At 45.3% G+C, this 17,834-nt stretch overlaps 2 protein-coding genes across 2 annotated transcripts in view; both read right to left on the bottom strand.

Annotated features, from left to right (window-relative positions):
- LOC125293626 (potassium/sodium hyperpolarization-activated cyclic nucleotide-gated channel 2-like) overlaps positions 1-3,043 on the bottom strand; it is a 73,359-nt gene extending 70,316 nt beyond the window's left edge. Inside the window, exons 1-2 of the mRNA XM_048241648.1 lie at positions 3,019-3,043; positions 421-1,641 (exon numbers count right to left, since the gene is read on the bottom strand). Coding sequence (XP_048097605.1) covers positions 421-1,619 — 1,199 coding nt within the window. The 5' untranslated portion in view covers positions 1,620-1,641; positions 3,019-3,043. The remainder of the gene's footprint in view (positions 1-420; positions 1,642-3,018) is intronic.
- Positions 3,044-7,639: 4,596 nt separating this feature from the next.
- Positions 7,640-17,799, bottom strand: rnf126 (ring finger protein 126). The gene is made up of 9 exons (XM_048247150.1): positions 17,369-17,799; positions 15,707-15,765; positions 14,557-14,620; positions 13,543-13,784; positions 13,067-13,135; positions 10,940-11,042; positions 9,776-9,851; positions 9,396-9,511; positions 7,640-7,882 (listed from the first exon to the last, which is right to left on the bottom strand). The coding sequence occupies exons 1-9, from the start codon at positions 17,564-17,566 to the stop codon at positions 7,730-7,732; spliced, it is 1,080 nt and encodes a 359-aa protein (XP_048103107.1). The 5' UTR covers positions 17,567-17,799; the 3' UTR covers positions 7,640-7,729.
- Positions 17,800-17,834: the final 35 nt, after the last annotated feature.

Below are 17,834 nucleotides of genomic sequence, written 5' to 3'. Positions count from 1 at the left end.
GAACTGAAGCACCTTACATACTGCTGCTGAGGCGTCTCGACCTATGAGCTCTTTGACAGGCACCCTTTCTCCCATGTTTTCCTGAGCTGTCGTTGTCTATGCAGCTGCCTGCTTTTCTCTTTCTGCCTCTTTGTTGTCTTATTAGTGAGCAACAGAAATGAGCGAGTGCAACTTCTTAACTGGGGCTGCATGGCCGTGGGGATGGGAAAGGAGGAGTTAGCACTACCCAGCCCCTACTTCTCGGTAGCCTAGGTCAAGTCTGGGTACCCTAGCCTAAAACTCAACGCCATCTCACTCACACAACAGCGCAACACACCAAACTTGTTGATGAGCTCGAACATGCTCAGACCCAAACATAACTTCCTCTGGCTCTAGGTGATGAGTAGGCTATGACAGGAGTGTAGTGCATTCGAGGCTTACCTGAAGTCACTGTACGGGTGAATAATCCAGTTCCCCGCCGACTTGACTCGCTCCTGTTCCCTCTCCACCGCCTTTTGGCTTCCATACATGCGCAAGGAGAATTTGTTAACTCCTGGCTGTAGCATACTACTGAACTGGCGCTGCATGAAACTCGCCTGGCTGCCCCCAGCGTCGGTGTCCTCCGCGGCCGCCGCCACGATCGCCGGTCCATCCTCTGTCTTTTGGAAGGTAACGGAATTCCGCGGCTGTTGGGCCCCGGGGTGCGTTGCGCCGTGCACCGATGACGAGGCTTTCCGGCTGGGCGCGTTAGAGAAGGAGACTTTCGAGTCCTTTTTCTCAGGCACCCCACCGGAGACCGGGGTGTTGCCTCCGGCCGTGTCGCCCCCGTGGCCCAGCGTCAAAGACCCGACAGGTGTGGTCATCCCGTCCATGCTGGCAGTGCTGGAGTTACAGACGCCGGGCTTGCTGCCGTCCTCCGCCCGGCCCTGCTTGTCCGGCTTGGACATGATTGAACGGAGGCTCCCAGTCCCGGAGTCCCTCCGGCATTCCCCGTTTTTGTTGCATTTCATGCTGGAGGCTAGACCCGTGCTGGTGCTTCCATCACCTGGAGCATGCGTCGCCTCTACCGTGACCGCTACTACGGTAGTGTTCGCTCGCCCGTCCCCGCTTCTGACGGGCTCGTTTCGCGGGGCAGCATGTCCCGCCTGGCACGTCGTCGGAGCTGCAGACGGTTTGGTTGCTACGGCGGCGTCGGAGGAAGTGGCTGCTTGCTCCCCTTGCGCAGAAGGCAGCTCGTTGATGCTGGACCTCTTACGCGCCGTAGACGCGGCTCCCCCTCCTGGCGTAAAGTTTTTCATCCGGATGCTGCCTCCTCCACCTCCTCCACCACCGCCGCTGCTGCTGCCACCGGCTCGGCGCAGTCGCGGGTGCTGAAACTTCGACTCTTCTTCTCCATCGTCCGCCTCATCCATGCTGGCGTGATTTGCTGCGCCAAACTTAAATCTCTGGGCGGCTTGACCCCCTTTGTCTTCCGCCTTGGACTCCACGCAACTCTTGCTACTACTGCTGCTACTTGTGCAGTTGTTGCCAGAGACGCCCGGTGCTCCGAGCCGGGAGAATCCACCACCACTGGCCCCTTTCTTTCTCATGGGAACATCGGACACCGGCGAAATGTCATTGCTGTCCATGATATTGGGCATATCAAATTTTGCCTCCAATTATCTTTGCAGGAAACCAATCAGGGAGAAGGGAGGAAAACCAGAGAAGGAGTGAGAGGGAGGGAGGGAGAGAAAGAGAGGTAGAGAGCCACAGAGAGAGAGAGAGAGAAACAGAGAGATACGTGACTTCTTTGCAAACTACGATCTCCAGCTTTCTCTTCCTACAATGCACAACAATTGCTGAAATTACTGCCTGCACTTTGAACGCCGTTAAGCGCAATCTCAATTAACCTACATTATGAAAACACCTCTGCACCGGATGACCTCTGGTAAGGTAGCCTAATCTGTGCGAGCATGCAGGACCGGTGCCATTATTGCATGAAGCGCCCCTCTAAAGGAATTGGGCTTATGCATTTTCTAACGTGGTAGCTTGTGTCAAAAGACTCGTATTAGCACAGGGGAACACAGTCGCACTGATACGCAGTTATTGTAGCAGGTACAATGATGTCATTTTCATAGAGGGTGTTTTCAATGACAATTTCTCCTCAGTGATGTCAGTCACATCACACGCTGAAGCAGCGCCATCTAGCGTTTAAACGCCAGCCCCATACAGAGCAAGAGTCTTCGACAAACTGTGAGGTCAAGCAACACCTAAGACCTGTTGAATAGCATCAGTTTGGGATGACACAGTATCGTCACAGGAATATATGTCTGTATATAATGTTAGTTATATTCACTTGATCCTGCTCAGACTACTACTTACTTCTTACTCCTTACTCCTCAGACTCCTAAGTCATGAACACAGCTGTGCAGGATGTCATGTAAGGGTGAATGGTGTATTTGTTTGTTGCCATGGATAACCTGTGTACTAAAAGAGACTGATTAAAATAAGACTGATGACAAAGGCCATTTAAGTCCTCTGTTGTGCTGTGCTAACTCACTGCCAATGGCTAGCAGCACCGACATAATGGGACATTCCTCAGCAACAAGGCAGAGGAGTGAATAAGTTACTGGTAGCCTACTGTCTATAAAGATGGGATGAAAAATACCCTTCGGATGTGATTCACAGCGGCCATGATAGCCTGAATAAATAACTTTGTTCAGTTTATCAAGGTGTTCGCCATGGAAGAGGTCAAAGTCATCTAACCTGTGCAGTGGAAACATGAAACAACTATTTTATTTTATTTTTTTCTTTCTTATGAATCACACATTTTTACGTAGCTCACTTATCATAACACTAACTTGCTGTCCATGACAGAATGAGTTATTGAATGAGGGTATGAGCATAATGAGAAGATGAGAGTGATCAAAAGTCGAGGTAGCACTTCCAGCACCCCCCACCCCCTCCTCCATGAAGCACCTGTGTGTGTGTGTGTGTGTGTGGGGTTGGCTGGTGTGGGGTCGGCTCCAGAACTGAAGGGGCCGGGGGCCGGTAGCCTACCTGCAGAAGTAGGCAGCCTGTGCCAATGACAGCGGAAGGTTGCAGAAGCCTCTGAGATGATCCGCTAACGTCTCGCGCTCTCTCTCTCGCCGGGGAGGAGGATGAGAGGAGAGGGCATTCCTCCTCCTCTCCTCTCGGTCTCTGTCCCTCTCTGTCTTGTGTACCTTCAGCTGAGCAGGATGGAGCAGAGTCGCAAAAAAACCTTGACAGCACAGCCCCAGATCCAGTCCCTCTATCTCTCTCCCTCTAACTCTCTCTCTCTCTCTGCAGTAGCGGCTGCTGCTTGCCGGCTGCTGTCTCTTCCTGGTATGACACACAGGAGTTTGATGATGATGATGATGCTCTCTGCCTCATTTGCATTAAAGGTTCCGAGTTCCAGCCGGAGCTTGCTGTCTATCTCATGATTGGCTAAGAGCCAGCCCGTGGACCATCCTCTCCTCCTCTCTTCATCATCCTCTCTCTGTTCCTCCCCCCCTATACTTCGCTCTCTTTCCTCCTCCAGGCTCTCCTTTCTCCTCTCTCTCTCCTCCTCAGCCCATCAGAGAGCGTCTCTCATGCCCCAGGTCTGCCACTGACCCACTCACTCACTAGCCACACACCTGGCTGTAGCATAGGGGAAAAATCAAAGAGGAGGAGCGCTAGCCACACACCTGGCTGTAGCATAGGGGAAATCAAAGAGGAGGAGGTGAAGGAGGAGGTGACTCCCTAAAATAGCACATTCATCTGAAGAGTCAGTGATTCCAGGCTACAGTAATGAAACACAACAACCTTAAAAAAGATGGCACACAAGATGACAAAAGCAAGCACCGGTGTCCAAGATGATTTCTTACTTATTTATTTGGCTGATGCTTTTATCCAAAGCAACTTACATTTAGGTCAATTATTTAAGGGCCAGTCTCCCCAGAGCAATTCAGGATTGAGTGCCTTGCTCAAGGGTACTGAACCCAGAACTGTGCAGGTTACTAGCCCAGCCCACTCTACTGACACCCCTATTTCAGGTCCCTTAGTAGGGGGAAAATCTCCTTCAACCTGTCCAACATCTCTATGTGTCAGAGGATGGGTAAGAAGCAGCTGTGGGTTTGACTGTAATGAGTCTCAACAGGACTTCTGCCCTCGGTCTAGCCACAGCAGCCTGCCCTGTAAGCCACACACACATGTGGCAGTATCACTCACCAACACAAAGCATCACTTCCATACAGTATAAACTGGCTCTTATGTAAAGCCATCATGTGACCGGTGTTTGGCTGGTGTCATGGTTTTATGTAAAGCTATCATGATAGGTGTCATGGTGTGGGGGCAACACCCACACAGGAATGGATCAAAAATACCTCAAAATATAAAATACCCTCATTTGAAGTGTCTCAAAATAAATTACAAGTTACAGTAACAAAATACAGTAGCCACACCATGTATCAAAGTAAAATACTGTATTTTTATATTTTCAAAATCTTTAAAGGGAACATGAAATTACTTCCTACAAACCTTCCATATCTGTTTGTTTAATCTAGTCCTTCCTCAGTACAGATTAAGTGGGCAATGTTTGAGAGCAACTTTTCTCTGCCTACGACATGCCATAAATCTAACAGATCAACTATGCTGACCCGCCTGTTACATCTTGTAGCCTAAATACTGTATCAGAGATGTACTCAAAGTCACAAGCTTAAAGCAACTCAAAGCAGTTCTACTACCTTGAAATTCACTTCAAACTCATGGCACACTGGCATATAATATGGAGAATAAATTACCTGACATTGTCAGTGCATGCCCGGAATGCTTGATATTGCTTTAGGTGATACATGGGGCAACTTTTTGAGCAGGGCAACCACATAACCAGTTCCATGTGTTCCGATTGGATAATCATGTTAATTAGCCTATTGATGATTAAAGTTCTCAAGAAAAACAATTTGCCCAATATCAAAGGGAACATGCCAGAACAATAATACTCAGTAACATTGCCCAGCAACATTGCTCAGAAAGGTGCCTTGTGTACCATCAGCTTTGGAGGACGCACACCACAGTCAAAGCTGTTCAAAAGTTCTACCAAAAACAGGGAGGCAAACTTATAAGTGTGGGTGAACAAGTAACTATGTGGTTGAGTGAGTGTGGGTTGGTGTGAGAGAGGGAGTGTTGTGTGTGTGTGAACAACCTACATGTTATTCATCTTGCACTGGATCATCTTCTTAAAATTCAAAATTCTGATCACAAGTCTGGGCAAATTACTGTCAGCACCAGTCCGAGGCTATGTTCATTGTTTTGCACTAAATGTATTGGTTTTACCAAAAATATTTGCCAGTATTTTTAAACTACATAAATACACACCTATAAAGTAGAAAGTAAAATTTTCTTCAACCCAATAAAATACAAATGACAAAATACTACTTTGTATTTGAAATACAGTACATATTGAACACATTTCATAAATACTGCCCATCCCTGTACCCCCAGAAAAAATAACTACACACCCTCAGAGGCCACTAGAGGTCCAGTCCGCAATTCTCATCCAATCCACATTTTGTGAAATTCAGCAAATGGCTCCTAACTGAGTGTGCTGTCAATGGGAACGTTTCTGACTCGGGCCGAGACACATTATTCCAACTATACAGTAGTTACCACACTGTTTAACTATTGGAAACAGTCAAATTTGGTGGCATGTCCTGCCTATGCCCCTAGTATGTAAAAGTCTAATTTCATGACTTTTCCAACATTTTCAATGGACTTACCGAATTTGATGATTTCTCCAGGCCTGGAAAATGGTACTTTACAATTGCATGACTTTTCCAGGTTTTCCTTGACTGTGGGAACCCTTTCTACCTGAATTCTTGCATATGCAGGAGGATAACACATCAGCTCCTTCAGCACTACATCAGAGAGAAATGACTGCATGGATACCTAACTGTCAGACACACAGCACACCACTGCACTTTGGATCACCAACATGTCCATACCTGTTTTTTCCATGTTCATGAGGGGAACTTACACAATTCTACTTTCAGTTATTAGTTAGTTCATTACAAAAACTTCAGTTATCTTCTTGCATAGTAGAGTAAACGTACACACACAGACTCTCAGAATCTCCCGTACATTCTTAATTGACTTTATTATGGTTTATAAAACAATCACTAACTTTGAATAAGTTAAAAAAAGGAGATGAGAGAACATAAAATCACTGAATGTGCATGAGCGAATGAGGGATTAAGCCCAGTAGCGTTCCACCCTGGAACAAACTGGAGATCAAGCCAAGTACATGGTTTAGTGACTGACTAACCCCGATAAGTTAACTCGGCAGGACTAGTAAACCTTCCTAACAGAGGAGTCCTATGGGTTTATTTATTGCTAGCATAATGAAGCCATAGGGTTCTTCTAAGAAAAAGGTTTACCACTTACCAGTGACTGAGTTGGAAACTACACCGCTTGGAGAGGGCGGCTGAAGATCAAGGGTGGTGATTGGCTGGTGTAGAGCCAAACATCCAGTCGGAAGAAGGGGCAGGGTTAAGACTATGGCAAGGAGCTCAATCCACTCTGGTGATTGGCTGATTCTGTGAAATTGGCGAACCCAGAGAGCGTGGTCACAGCTGGATCGGAACCGGTGCTTAACTGGATCAGATCCGCCTGGCAGCGTGACACAGGAATACGGCCTTGCCCAATCACACAGGAAATGGCTGGAGTCCAGGCAACCTCATCCAATCAGAGAGAGGAAATGGCTGAAGTCCAGGCAGCCTCATCCAATCAGAGAGGAAATGGCTGGAGTCCAGGCAGCCTCATCCAATCAGAGAGGAAATGGCTTGAATTCATACAGCCTCATCCAATCAGAGAATGACGAGGTTTATACTGTATGACAAGGTGATCTGTGAGATGCACTTCTCTTTAGCAGTTTCATTTTTCTTTTTTCCATTAACACCTTGTTCTTCTTGGCGCTGTCAGTCATGTGCAAATAAATACTGAAGAGATAATACAAAACAAAACAAACAAACAAACAAAAAAACTCAATCTGCTCGGTGTGCGAGCTCCACTTTAGAGATATATTCTTGAGTCCAACAGCTCTTCAGAAAACCTGTTTATTTATTTTGTTTTTCGTTTCTTAAATAAATATGATTCTATGTATGTTCACATCTCCTCTCACACCCCCACAAACAGAACCCCCTAAAAACACTTAAGTTTGTCTCCGATAATGATTTGAGCCCCAGTGCTTCTCAGAGCGCAGTCCATATTGTGTTGTGTCGTGTTGTGTGGTTCCCTTGGCATTGCTCCTGGGCCACAGTGCCTCCTACAGTTCCTACAGTTGAGTTGGGTTGAGGTGCAGTAACTGCATTCAACTTCACATTCACTGTGGTTTGAGAAAGAAAAGATAGCGGCCCTAGGGGAGCTTAGGAGTAAAAGAGGGAATAAGGAAGGGTGGGGGGGGGGTGGGAAAGGGAAGGAAAATAAGAGGGGGGTTAAGGGAGTAAAATGAAGAGTCCCTCCCTCTGTGGAGTTGAGAGTTTGTTTTCCTGCATGTTGCTCCTGAGGGCTGAAGGAGGGGTAGGGGGGAATTGGCCTCGAGAGCCTGGGCTAACCAGGGCTGGTGCTCTGGACACCTTGATGCATGTGTGTGTGTTTGCATTAATGCCTTGCTATGTATGTGTTGTGTGTGTGTGTGTGTGTGTGTGTGTGTGTGTGTGTGTGTGTGTGTGTGTGTGTGTGTGTGTGTGTGTGTGTGTGTGTCTGTCCTGTTTTAGGAGTTGTTTGTGGCATTCTCATTGCTGGGGGAGCTGGAAGAGGAGGAGGAGGACGACGAAGGGGTGAAGTTCATTCCAGATAACCCAGGAGGATCCGTGGCTGTGTTCTGACCGCTCAGGCTCTTCCTGCATACTGGACACGTGTCATGCTGAGAGAGGGATGGAAAGAGAGAGAGAGAGAGAGAGAGAAAAGGGGGGGGAGAGAAACAGGGGCAGACAGATAAAGATCAGAGTAATTCAGATGAAAAAACACATAATTTACACTTCTCATTTCCATAACTCCACACACAGCAGCTCATTCATGCCCTGTGTAGCACTAACAGCAGGCCCTGCCACACCTGAGAGAGACAGAGAGAGAGAGAGAGCTTAAATTGCAGCAGATTACATAATGACCTGCCACAAAACCAGAGTGACATGTTAACATTTCAAAATCTTATGTTAGTGTTTTATGTACTAGTGTATATGCATTTCGATAAAATCAATATTTCAAGTATAAGGTAAGAGGTTTCCTTTTTTCCTATGGTTAACTTTCTTTTAGTTTTTGTTTTAGAAATATAAGTTTACGGTCATAAGTTTTCTTTTATTTCTGTAGATTAGAAAAAATTTAAGTCTTATTGTTGAAGTTTAGCAGTAAGTTTACTTTTCTTAGTTGCTGTTGTTTTTGTTTGTGTGTCTGCAAATTTGATTTTGAATTTGAGAGAGAGAGGGGGGGTGCACCTTTCCTCTCTTTACATCAGCAGGCTCACCCCGCCATTCCAGTCTTTTCTTGTCTTCTTTTCTTTTCTTCCATTCCTCTCCTCTCCTCTCCTCTCCTCTACTCCATCATTATTAGGGCTGTGTATTGGCAAGGACCTCACGATACGATATGCAATCACGATACATGAGGTCACGATACAATAGGGTCACGATACAATACATCACGATATATTGCGATAAAATACATATTGCGATATATTGCAATACGTCTTACCGAAACTGTAAAAAGAGCTGGAAACACAATTTGCTGTGTTTGCGTTTGTGATTGTTCAGCTGTCAAAAAGAAGCCTAGCGTCTTTTTCGATTATCCGTTTGTGATTGTTCAGCTGTCAAAAAACAGCGTGACGTAGGGGCGTTTTACCGCTAGAAGTTGAACATTTCTCAACTTTAAAAACAGCTCTGATATGCCTGCGGTGGCGTTTTAAATGAAGCCGAGGACTTAAACACGGTCTACTCCATAGGATTATAATGTAAAACGGACGCCAGCAGCCGCAGAAAAGAAAACGGCTAGTCTGAACATAGCTTAAGGCTGCACTTTCTGCCTGTTATTATTATTAATATGTAATCATTTGTAAAGCACTTTTGGTTAACCCTGTTCCGTAAAATATAATTGTTGGGGGCGCTGTGGCGCAACAGGCTACAGCGCCCATACCATGTACGGGTCCAAGTGCCCACGGGGACCCAGGTTCGAGTCCGGCCTGCGGTCATGTCCCAATCCCACCCCATCTCTCTCCAACTCCTTCCTGTCTATCTTCACTGTCCTATCCGAATAAAGGCAAAAAGCCCAAAAAATATACTTTAAAATATAAGTGCTATATAAATAAATTGACTTGATCTGTATTTAAATTTACATTCAGGCGACACAAACTTTACATCACATACACACACCTGCGGCCGTATCCTTACCTGTTCAAGCCAGGGTACTATGCAGTCGTTGTGGAAGAGGTGATTGCAGGGGAGCTGCCTGACGTTCTCTCCTTGGCCGTAGTCCTCTTTACATACCGGACACTCCAGTCCAGCACCTGGCACACGGCAGGGGGAGAGAGAGCTTGTCTGTGTTCTTTTGATTTATTCTATGCTATGCTAATGACACTATACTTTAGTAACATGGTACAAGAACTGTCCTGCGCCAATTAAGCTATCTGAATTACAGAGTGAGACTGAGACTTGAGCTGATCTGTGCGTGTGTGAGAAAGTGTGAGAGAGTGTGAGAGATGTGTTTGTGTGTGTATGTGCATGCGTGTGTGTGTGAATGTGTGCGTGCGTGCATATGTGTGTGTACTCACCCACGTGTTCCTGTGTGATCTGGATTGTGGGGAGGCTCTTGATCTTCTCCCTGTCAGCTGGCGGAGGCCCCGTGTTCTCACACACACACACACACAGAAACCACTGTGAGTATGAAACTGTGTCACCAAGCAGAAAACACACACTTATATAGGGCTTTCAGACATACGTGTAAGGCCGGAGGTTCTGCGGATGTTAAACGATTGGGCCGTATATCTGAACAACATAAACGGTCATATGAAAGTTCGAACTTAGCCGGATGTTGTTCTACTCCCCTCCTAGTATTTCCTCTGGACGTTATGTAAATGTGCTGTGTCTGAACGAAGCGTAGAACATGCGGTTAAAATGCACACCTAGTGACAGGGCGTGTTGATGACGTTTCTTTTGTGCGTCTATGTGGTGGGGGCACTTAAATCTGACTTAAGGCCATAAATGCCAGTGTCATGATTGGAGTGGCATAGTGCTGTCCAGAAAATCTCCGACCTGAAAAAATGCAGACATCCCGAAGCTACTGTCCATGAGGGCAGACAGCATTGTGATAGAACACGTGAAGGGAACGGCAAGAGACACGTTGATGTAGCCTACAACCGCATCGCAAGGCCAAAGGAATTCAAAAGACCAAATCATCATAAGCAGAAGGCGCTGAAAAGGCAGTAGCCTACAACGGCGTCGTTGACGACAATAACAGGAGTATTTAATAAATTGTTAGCCACCACGGTTTTCAGTTTTCTGTTCATTGATAGCCTTCTCATGGCCTCACTGCTGAGCCCGATATTGTTGAGAATAAATATGCCTAGAGAAAATGAAAACAAAGAAAACCCAATTTTGTTCCAAGCTCCTTCGTAAATGCAATATAGACACATGGGAAGAGGGTGCTTTTGGAAAAATAAACTATGAAAAAATGAACCACTTCACTGTTATGTTGGTATTTTGTTTGTTTAAAAACGTTGTAGGCTATATGATGGCCTTGAAGTCTTTGAGTTAGCATACTGAATTGGCTGGTAGCCTACCATAAAGTTTGTGCATGCTTTCTTGAACGGAAACCAGATTTGGGTTCCATAGCCAAGTAATTCTGCTACATAACGTTAAAAACAGATACATTTTTATTTGAAGCACACATACAAATACCGTAGGTCAGCTTCAAGTATGTGCACTTACGTGACTACTTCAAGTATTAGCCTATAAGCCTGAGGACTCACTTGTGTGATGATGGCATCTAGTCCATTGGCACCCCATGCGTAGTCCATTGGGTTGGAATGAAGCATGCCCCTGCAGATAGACAGATAGACAGACACACACACACACACACACACACACACACACACACACACACACACACACACACACACACACACACACACACACACACACACACACACACACACACACACACACACACACACATCAGCCCCCCAAAACCTGCTCTCATCTCTTTAACACCAAACACACAAACACCTCAGCATCCTATGAAAGCCTGCTCTCATCTCTTTAATACCAAACACCAGGGTAGGAATTTCACGGCGGCCACAACGGCCATGGCCCCTTGCGTTGGCCGTGATGCCCCTTTGAAAATCAGAGGTTTACAGGCCACGGTGGCCTTGGTGCCCCCATCTTTTAATATTCTGCTTTGCGTCCTACTAATAGCGATTTTTATTTAGCCTGTGGCCTGTCAAAATAATCTTAGCATTCACAGCGCCAAATGAATTTAGTCTTTTACAGTGGAGAAAGTGACAGCTAAGAAAGAAAGTGCGTCCAAATTCACCCATTCTTCTCAGTTGAACTACTTGCGAAGTAGCCTACTCATCATCACACAGACATCACAATTATCACATGCTCTTTCTCAGCTTTTAAACGATGTTAGCCGATAATTGCTGTGTTGAACGGTTCGCGAGAAAAGTAAATAATATAATTCAATTTAATCATACATTCTACTGAAGGTTTTGTGTCCATGATCTCCCTACCCATTCATCTCTTATACTTCACGAACCCTTCTTTTAACACATGACAAACCATATATCAGAATAAACAGCAGACCTTACCGAACACAAAGGTGTTAAGCAGTCCCCTGTACAGTTAGCCGTTCCAGAGTAATCCAGTTTTGAATTTGCAGTAAATTTAGACATGCATGGATGTCTCCAAATTTGGTCTTTAAGTTTTACAATGTGGTTAAATTGTTCCACATGATTTCATAACGGGCCAAATACAAAATAAATGTTACAAATATCGCCTAGATATTGGTAAACCAGAGGACAGCTGACTGAGTTTGTGAAAGTAGCCTTAATGATCACAAAATGCTAAGCATGCATCTAGGCTATTTGAGTTTCTTAAAGCTGAGCTGTGCTTAAATTGTTCAATACATGATTTCATAGCAGGCCAAATATAAAATAAATGTTATATACAGCCTAGATATCTGTAATTATTAGATGATCAGATGATTTACAGTTCCATGTAATATGTCATGTTTCATGTTTTTGTAATGTTTCATACAGTGATGCAGGTCTACTGCAGTGAATAGGCTAAATACAACTTTATCATTTTTATATGCTACTACTGTATAGTTAACTTTGGCCTTGGTGCCCTGACATGTGGCCTTTGTGCCCCCCACCAAATATGCACAACTGAAGGCCAAGTGGCCTTGCCCCCAGAATGGTGAAATTCCAAGCCTGCCAAACACACAAACACCTCAGCATTCTATGAAAGCCTGCTCTCATCTCTTTAATACCAAACACACAAACACCTCAGCATCCTATGAAAGCCTGCTCTCATCTCTTTAAATCCTCACCTCCATCTTAGCTTACTGTATCAACTGCTTTAAAACTAGCATTGTATGCAAACACAAAATTTGAAATGTTACAAGTTAACATGTATCTATTAAAAGGGACACCAGGCAACGTTTTCGTGTTAATTAATCATCTTCGTAAGTCGGTATATGGTTAAATGACTCATTACAGGGCGAATGAAGACTCTCTCGCCCGCCCCTACTGCCTGTAAGAAGTATATCCCACTTGCAAGTTTGGTGTATCCTATCCGCCGACCGAAGCAGGATCAGTTTACATCCTGCATACAGCACAGAGGCAGGCTAACGAAACGCTAGCGATTGTTGCAAACGTGTGTATAATGGCAGAGCCAGCGAAGAAGCAGCAAAAACCCTTGACGCAAAGAAAAGGAAAAGAGCTTCAGACCGAGGGAGGGGGAGTCTCATAGAGAAAAAGCATCAAGCTTGCCTGGTGTCCCTTTAACTAATTAAACAGTCTCTATGTGTAAGCAGTCCTGGTTTGTACAAGGGCACATACCATGGTCCCATGCCCATATTAGGCATAGCAGTTGGCGCGATGATTCCATTCACTAATTGCTGTATGATTCTGTAGGAAGAAAAACATATCCTGGTTAATATTCTGTCAGAAGAATTATCAATTGTGCTTTTCTGATCTGATTATGTTTTTAGCTTCTTAACTGCATAAACCTGAATGTAGCAGATAAGCCAGTGTAAAGCTTCAGAGCTGTTAGATAAAGCCATGTGTAGCATTCTTCATCACAGATTATTACACGCTCTTCAATATGCAGCAGAATGCACATTCAATGTTGGGCCTTCCCAACATTCGGAGGTCTGTTTTTTCTGTATAACAGACCACCGTCAAGGAAAATGGGTTTTATGTGTATATTCACATCATTCATATATCCTCTAGAGTGTACCACCCTCATGTTGCTTAGCTTACCCCTCTAGAGTGTACCCCTCTAGAGTGGACCACCCTCGTGTTGCTTAGCTTACCCCTCTAGAGTGGGCACACCCTCGTGCCCCCGTGACCCCTGTCTTCGTGGAACGTGTCGCCCGCGTGGTTGCCGGGCGCCGTAACGTTGCCTTGACGCCATCTCCCTTTCACGGCGGTTCTCAGCGTCGCGGTTGTCCTCCGGCGGTTGCAGACCTGGTGTGAGGCTGAAGCCATCGTCGAAGATGCCCAACGCAAACTGACCGTAGCCGTGTGGAAACGTAAACAAGTGCTGGTCCACATTCTGCCAAACAGACACAACATTAATACAAATACAAACCTAACATTAACAATGCTTTTATGATTGCTATTAATAATTACTAACACTATCTATCTTTAATAGCTATTACACATTACTGCTATTACTGAGGGCAGCCGTGGCCCACTGGTTAGCACTCTGGACTTGTAACCGGAGGGTTGCCGGTTCGAGCCCTGACCAGTGGGCCGCGGCTGCTTCACCTCACTGTGTGTTCACTGTGTGCTGTTTGTGTTTCACTAATTCACTGATTGGGTTAAATGCAGAGACCAAATTTCCCTCACGGGATCAAAAAAGTATATACACTTTTTCATTACATTACATTACATTACATTTAGCAGACACTTCTTGACCAAAGTGACTTACATATGTCAGCTATATTACATTGGATCACATTGTCCCCAGAGCAACTTGGGGTTAAGTGCCTTGCTCAAGGACACAACGGTGGAAGCCGGGAATTGAACCGACAACTTTCAGGCTACTGCACGCTAGCCCAGCTCCTTAACCATTACACTACCACCGCCCCTATTCATACATACTACTCTCAAAAGGATTAAAGATTACAGCTTCTACTACCAATACCATAATAACCACTACAACAACTACAAGTGGTACTGATAATCACTACACACTGGAATGCATAACAATACAGATCATGTACTTTCTAGATGGCTAAAACTCAAGGAGATCTTCCAGTGAAGACTCATGCCTTGTGCCAATAAAGTTCCCAAGGGCACAAGCTCTATATGGGGGGGCTCACCTCAAACGTGGGACGATTCTGCTCACTGCTAGAGGCTGTGGAGGAGGAGGAACCATTCTCAGCACTAGAAAGGAACCAAAGGGAGAGGATTAGTTCTCTTTAGGGGCTGATGGTCTCTGAGGAGTTTAGGTCTGAGAGCCTCTTGCAGAACAAGATGCAATAGACTACAGACTACACACAACAACTGCACTTCTTAACATGGTGCTCTGCAATAAACCTACAGATGCCAAGATCAATACTCTTTCATGTTGAATTTTATATTGTGTTGGATCAGAAGACCTTTTACTTGAATTTACAGGCTGCTTGGTTTTTATCATAGGTACAGTTGGAAAGGTTCAACTCAGTGTGACAGAACCTTCAGTATCTTTGAGTTCTAAATAAAGGTTATACTCATTTCACTGACTAAGCTGGTTTCATCCAGATATTTTGCTAAAGATGTTTGAAGCATTCCCAACATGTACAATGCGGAGCCAGAGATGGAAAAAAAAACAATGTGTGTGTGTCTAATTGAGGCTCTAGCAGGTGAATTAGCATGGTCAGAGCTTTTTGTGTTTCTGTGCCAAGAGGCTGACCACCTGAACAACTTCTTTTTTCACAGAGATCAAACACCTCAGTAACAACTCTGAAGCAAAGAACCCAGTGTAGGCAAGCAGTGCAATGCCTTTTTGGCTGCTGTATCTCTAACAACCTGTGCTACCCGTTGCTAAGCAACCCCCTAATGAGATGAGGATGCTGGCAGCGGTGGCAGTAGGTAGGCGCCTGTGAGGGCCAAATCCACTGCTTGACTTTCCCCCACTCTGACCTCAGAGCCCCTGTAGGGACACACTCTCCTTTCAGCCTCCCGGAGCATTTAAACAGCCCCCGTCTGACGATACAGGCATCTCTCCATCTAGAGCAGCCGAGGAAAACCGTGTAGAGGAAAGAGCAATGAAGCCCGAACAGTAGCCAACTGGTTCTGGTTCCAGTTCTGGCCCTGACGCGGCGATAACCTGGACTATGGTACTACCAGATCCATTGGTGTGCGTCTGTTTAAGTATGAGAGGACCCTGGAGGACCCTGTTGTGCCCCTTATTCCACCGATCCCGCTTCCTCCCACCCATTTTTAGCTGCTGTGAATGTAGAGCAAGGCCAGAGAGACCTGTGGGTTTACCTCGTCTCCTCAGGTAATTCCTCAATGAAACCTGATTCACATCGTGGACAGGTGTATTCCTAGAGAGAGGGCGAGAGAGAAACTACAGTAAATTCACAACAACAATATGATGTATCACTCAGATGGAAAAGAACAAGAAAATTCAATGTAGTATTATTAAAACATATTCAAGATTTATCCAATTACAGAACACAGTATAGCACCATGCCATGCCGAGGTCTGAACCCTCTATAGCAAGTACACAGGCGTGTGTTTGTATTAAGGCTTACACTACTGGGAAATACCAAGCTTGTGGGTTTTCCATGTCAAACTATGATGCCACGCTTACAGCTTTAGGCTTGTGATGTTACACAGCAGACAACAGGGAAGCCACTGAGAAGAGGAACCCTGGGAAGTCAAGAGCTAAGAAGTGGGTTTCTGGCGCGGAGCACCTGAATAAGAGGACTCACTGCATGCATAACAAAAGCAAGGTGTTTTCGGTAAAATTCCTATAGTAGTGCCACCTGAGTCCCACGCGAGCTCGTTCAGTGAGGTCTGAGCTCATTCTAGAGCCTTTAGAAACAATGACGGGGCCTAGAGACCGCCACACGGGGAGTTTTAAACGGACAGTGGTATTGACAGTATTGTTTACATACCTCACGCACATTGTTGTGATACTGAATAGTGTCACTGGGGTGATGCTGTGACAACGTATTAGAAAAAACAGCCCATGTCTTGCAGTGCAGTTTTGTCAATTTGGCTCAGACACTACTGGAAACGGGTATAGATTATTCCGTGAACGATGCTTGAGCCATGACTTCAGGGGCTAACGCAACTATGAACCAGTGGAAAGATAATAGATTATTTGCTGTAAGTGAGGCTACACACAGCTAACAGCATGAGCATGCTGGAAGCTGAAGACTATGGACTGCTTGCCATGGATCGCTTATGTTGCTGCTCATTGTTTATTCCCACCTTTAGGTTAACTTGCATACGATAAATCACACCTTGGTCACAGTCATGCTAGTAGCCATGTTAACTTTGGTTGCAGCAACCAACTACCATAACAGCCAACATCTTCACAACCCATTCAACATTGAGCACAACATAGCTTGCTAACAAACAGATGTTAAGTTAGCTTGATGATCCGTTATACTGAACATGGGCAAGTAACTAGCTGACTGACATATGTGTAGCGTGACACACACTCTCTATCAAGTTCACCAGCATTTAGCCTACATCTCACTAAGTATGACTCGTTGCCAGTGAGGGATTTTCGGATGTCAGCTTGTGAAGTTAGCTCACTAGCTACTGCCTGCCAAACGTAACGTTAGCTAACGTTAGTGGTGGTGGCAAACACCAACGTTTAACCATCACTGCCAAGAGAAAGCTGTTGTCCTGTACAGGTGTCAAATTATGTCCCTGCCACAGAAATGTTTCAATTTTACATTCCAAGCGAGGCGGTAGTGCACACCACAAAACTATTGGGGTAACCCAACGTAACCTAGGTTGGTTAAGAAGTCTGGTCAGCTCGCTAACTACGTTGTATGCAGTCTGGCAGCTACTGTCGAGAGCAGCCTCCGACACCTTATCATGGGTGAATTAAGGCATAACGTCTTATCTCCTGTCTATTCTCAAGGCATTTCAGGATTCCGGAGAGAGCTGCCAAATATTGTTTCTTACCGGGAGACGTGGACTAATCTCTTCCGAGCATCGGTGACAGAAAAACCGGCAGGGCCGTGGGGGAGCTTCCGCCATCTTCTGATACACTGCGGGACTCAAATCGAGATACAGCCAGTACGGGTCACGGGAAGGGACATAAACCACACACAAAGACACAGTATGCGGGAGCTGCGTTCTAACCTGTTCTAACGCGTGCATAAAGCAATACACATTTTAGATCGTCTATTTTTTGCTCAAAGCTCATAAGGGCTTGGCATTTAATGCATTCATTCCACTACACGTGTAACAATTTCTTATTTTGATTTAAACGTTTAAAACGTGTTTTCTTTCCACGCATGAAATGTGTCCAACTGCCCCACACATTCACAAAATATAGTGTTATGAAACGGTGATGTTCGTCATTTTCCAGTTTGTTCTAAGCATGAACCAGATATGTAGGTAGGTAGAGTTGTACGGCTGTGACATG

The sequence above is a fragment of the Alosa alosa genome, chromosome 1 (assembly GCF_017589495.1).
Source record: "Alosa alosa isolate M-15738 ecotype Scorff River chromosome 1, AALO_Geno_1.1, whole genome shotgun sequence".
NCBI lineage: Eukaryota > Metazoa > Chordata > Actinopteri > Clupeiformes > Clupeidae > Alosa > Alosa alosa.
The sequence above is the reverse complement of the archived record's forward strand: the minus strand, read 5'-3'. Positions and strand labels throughout refer to the sequence as shown.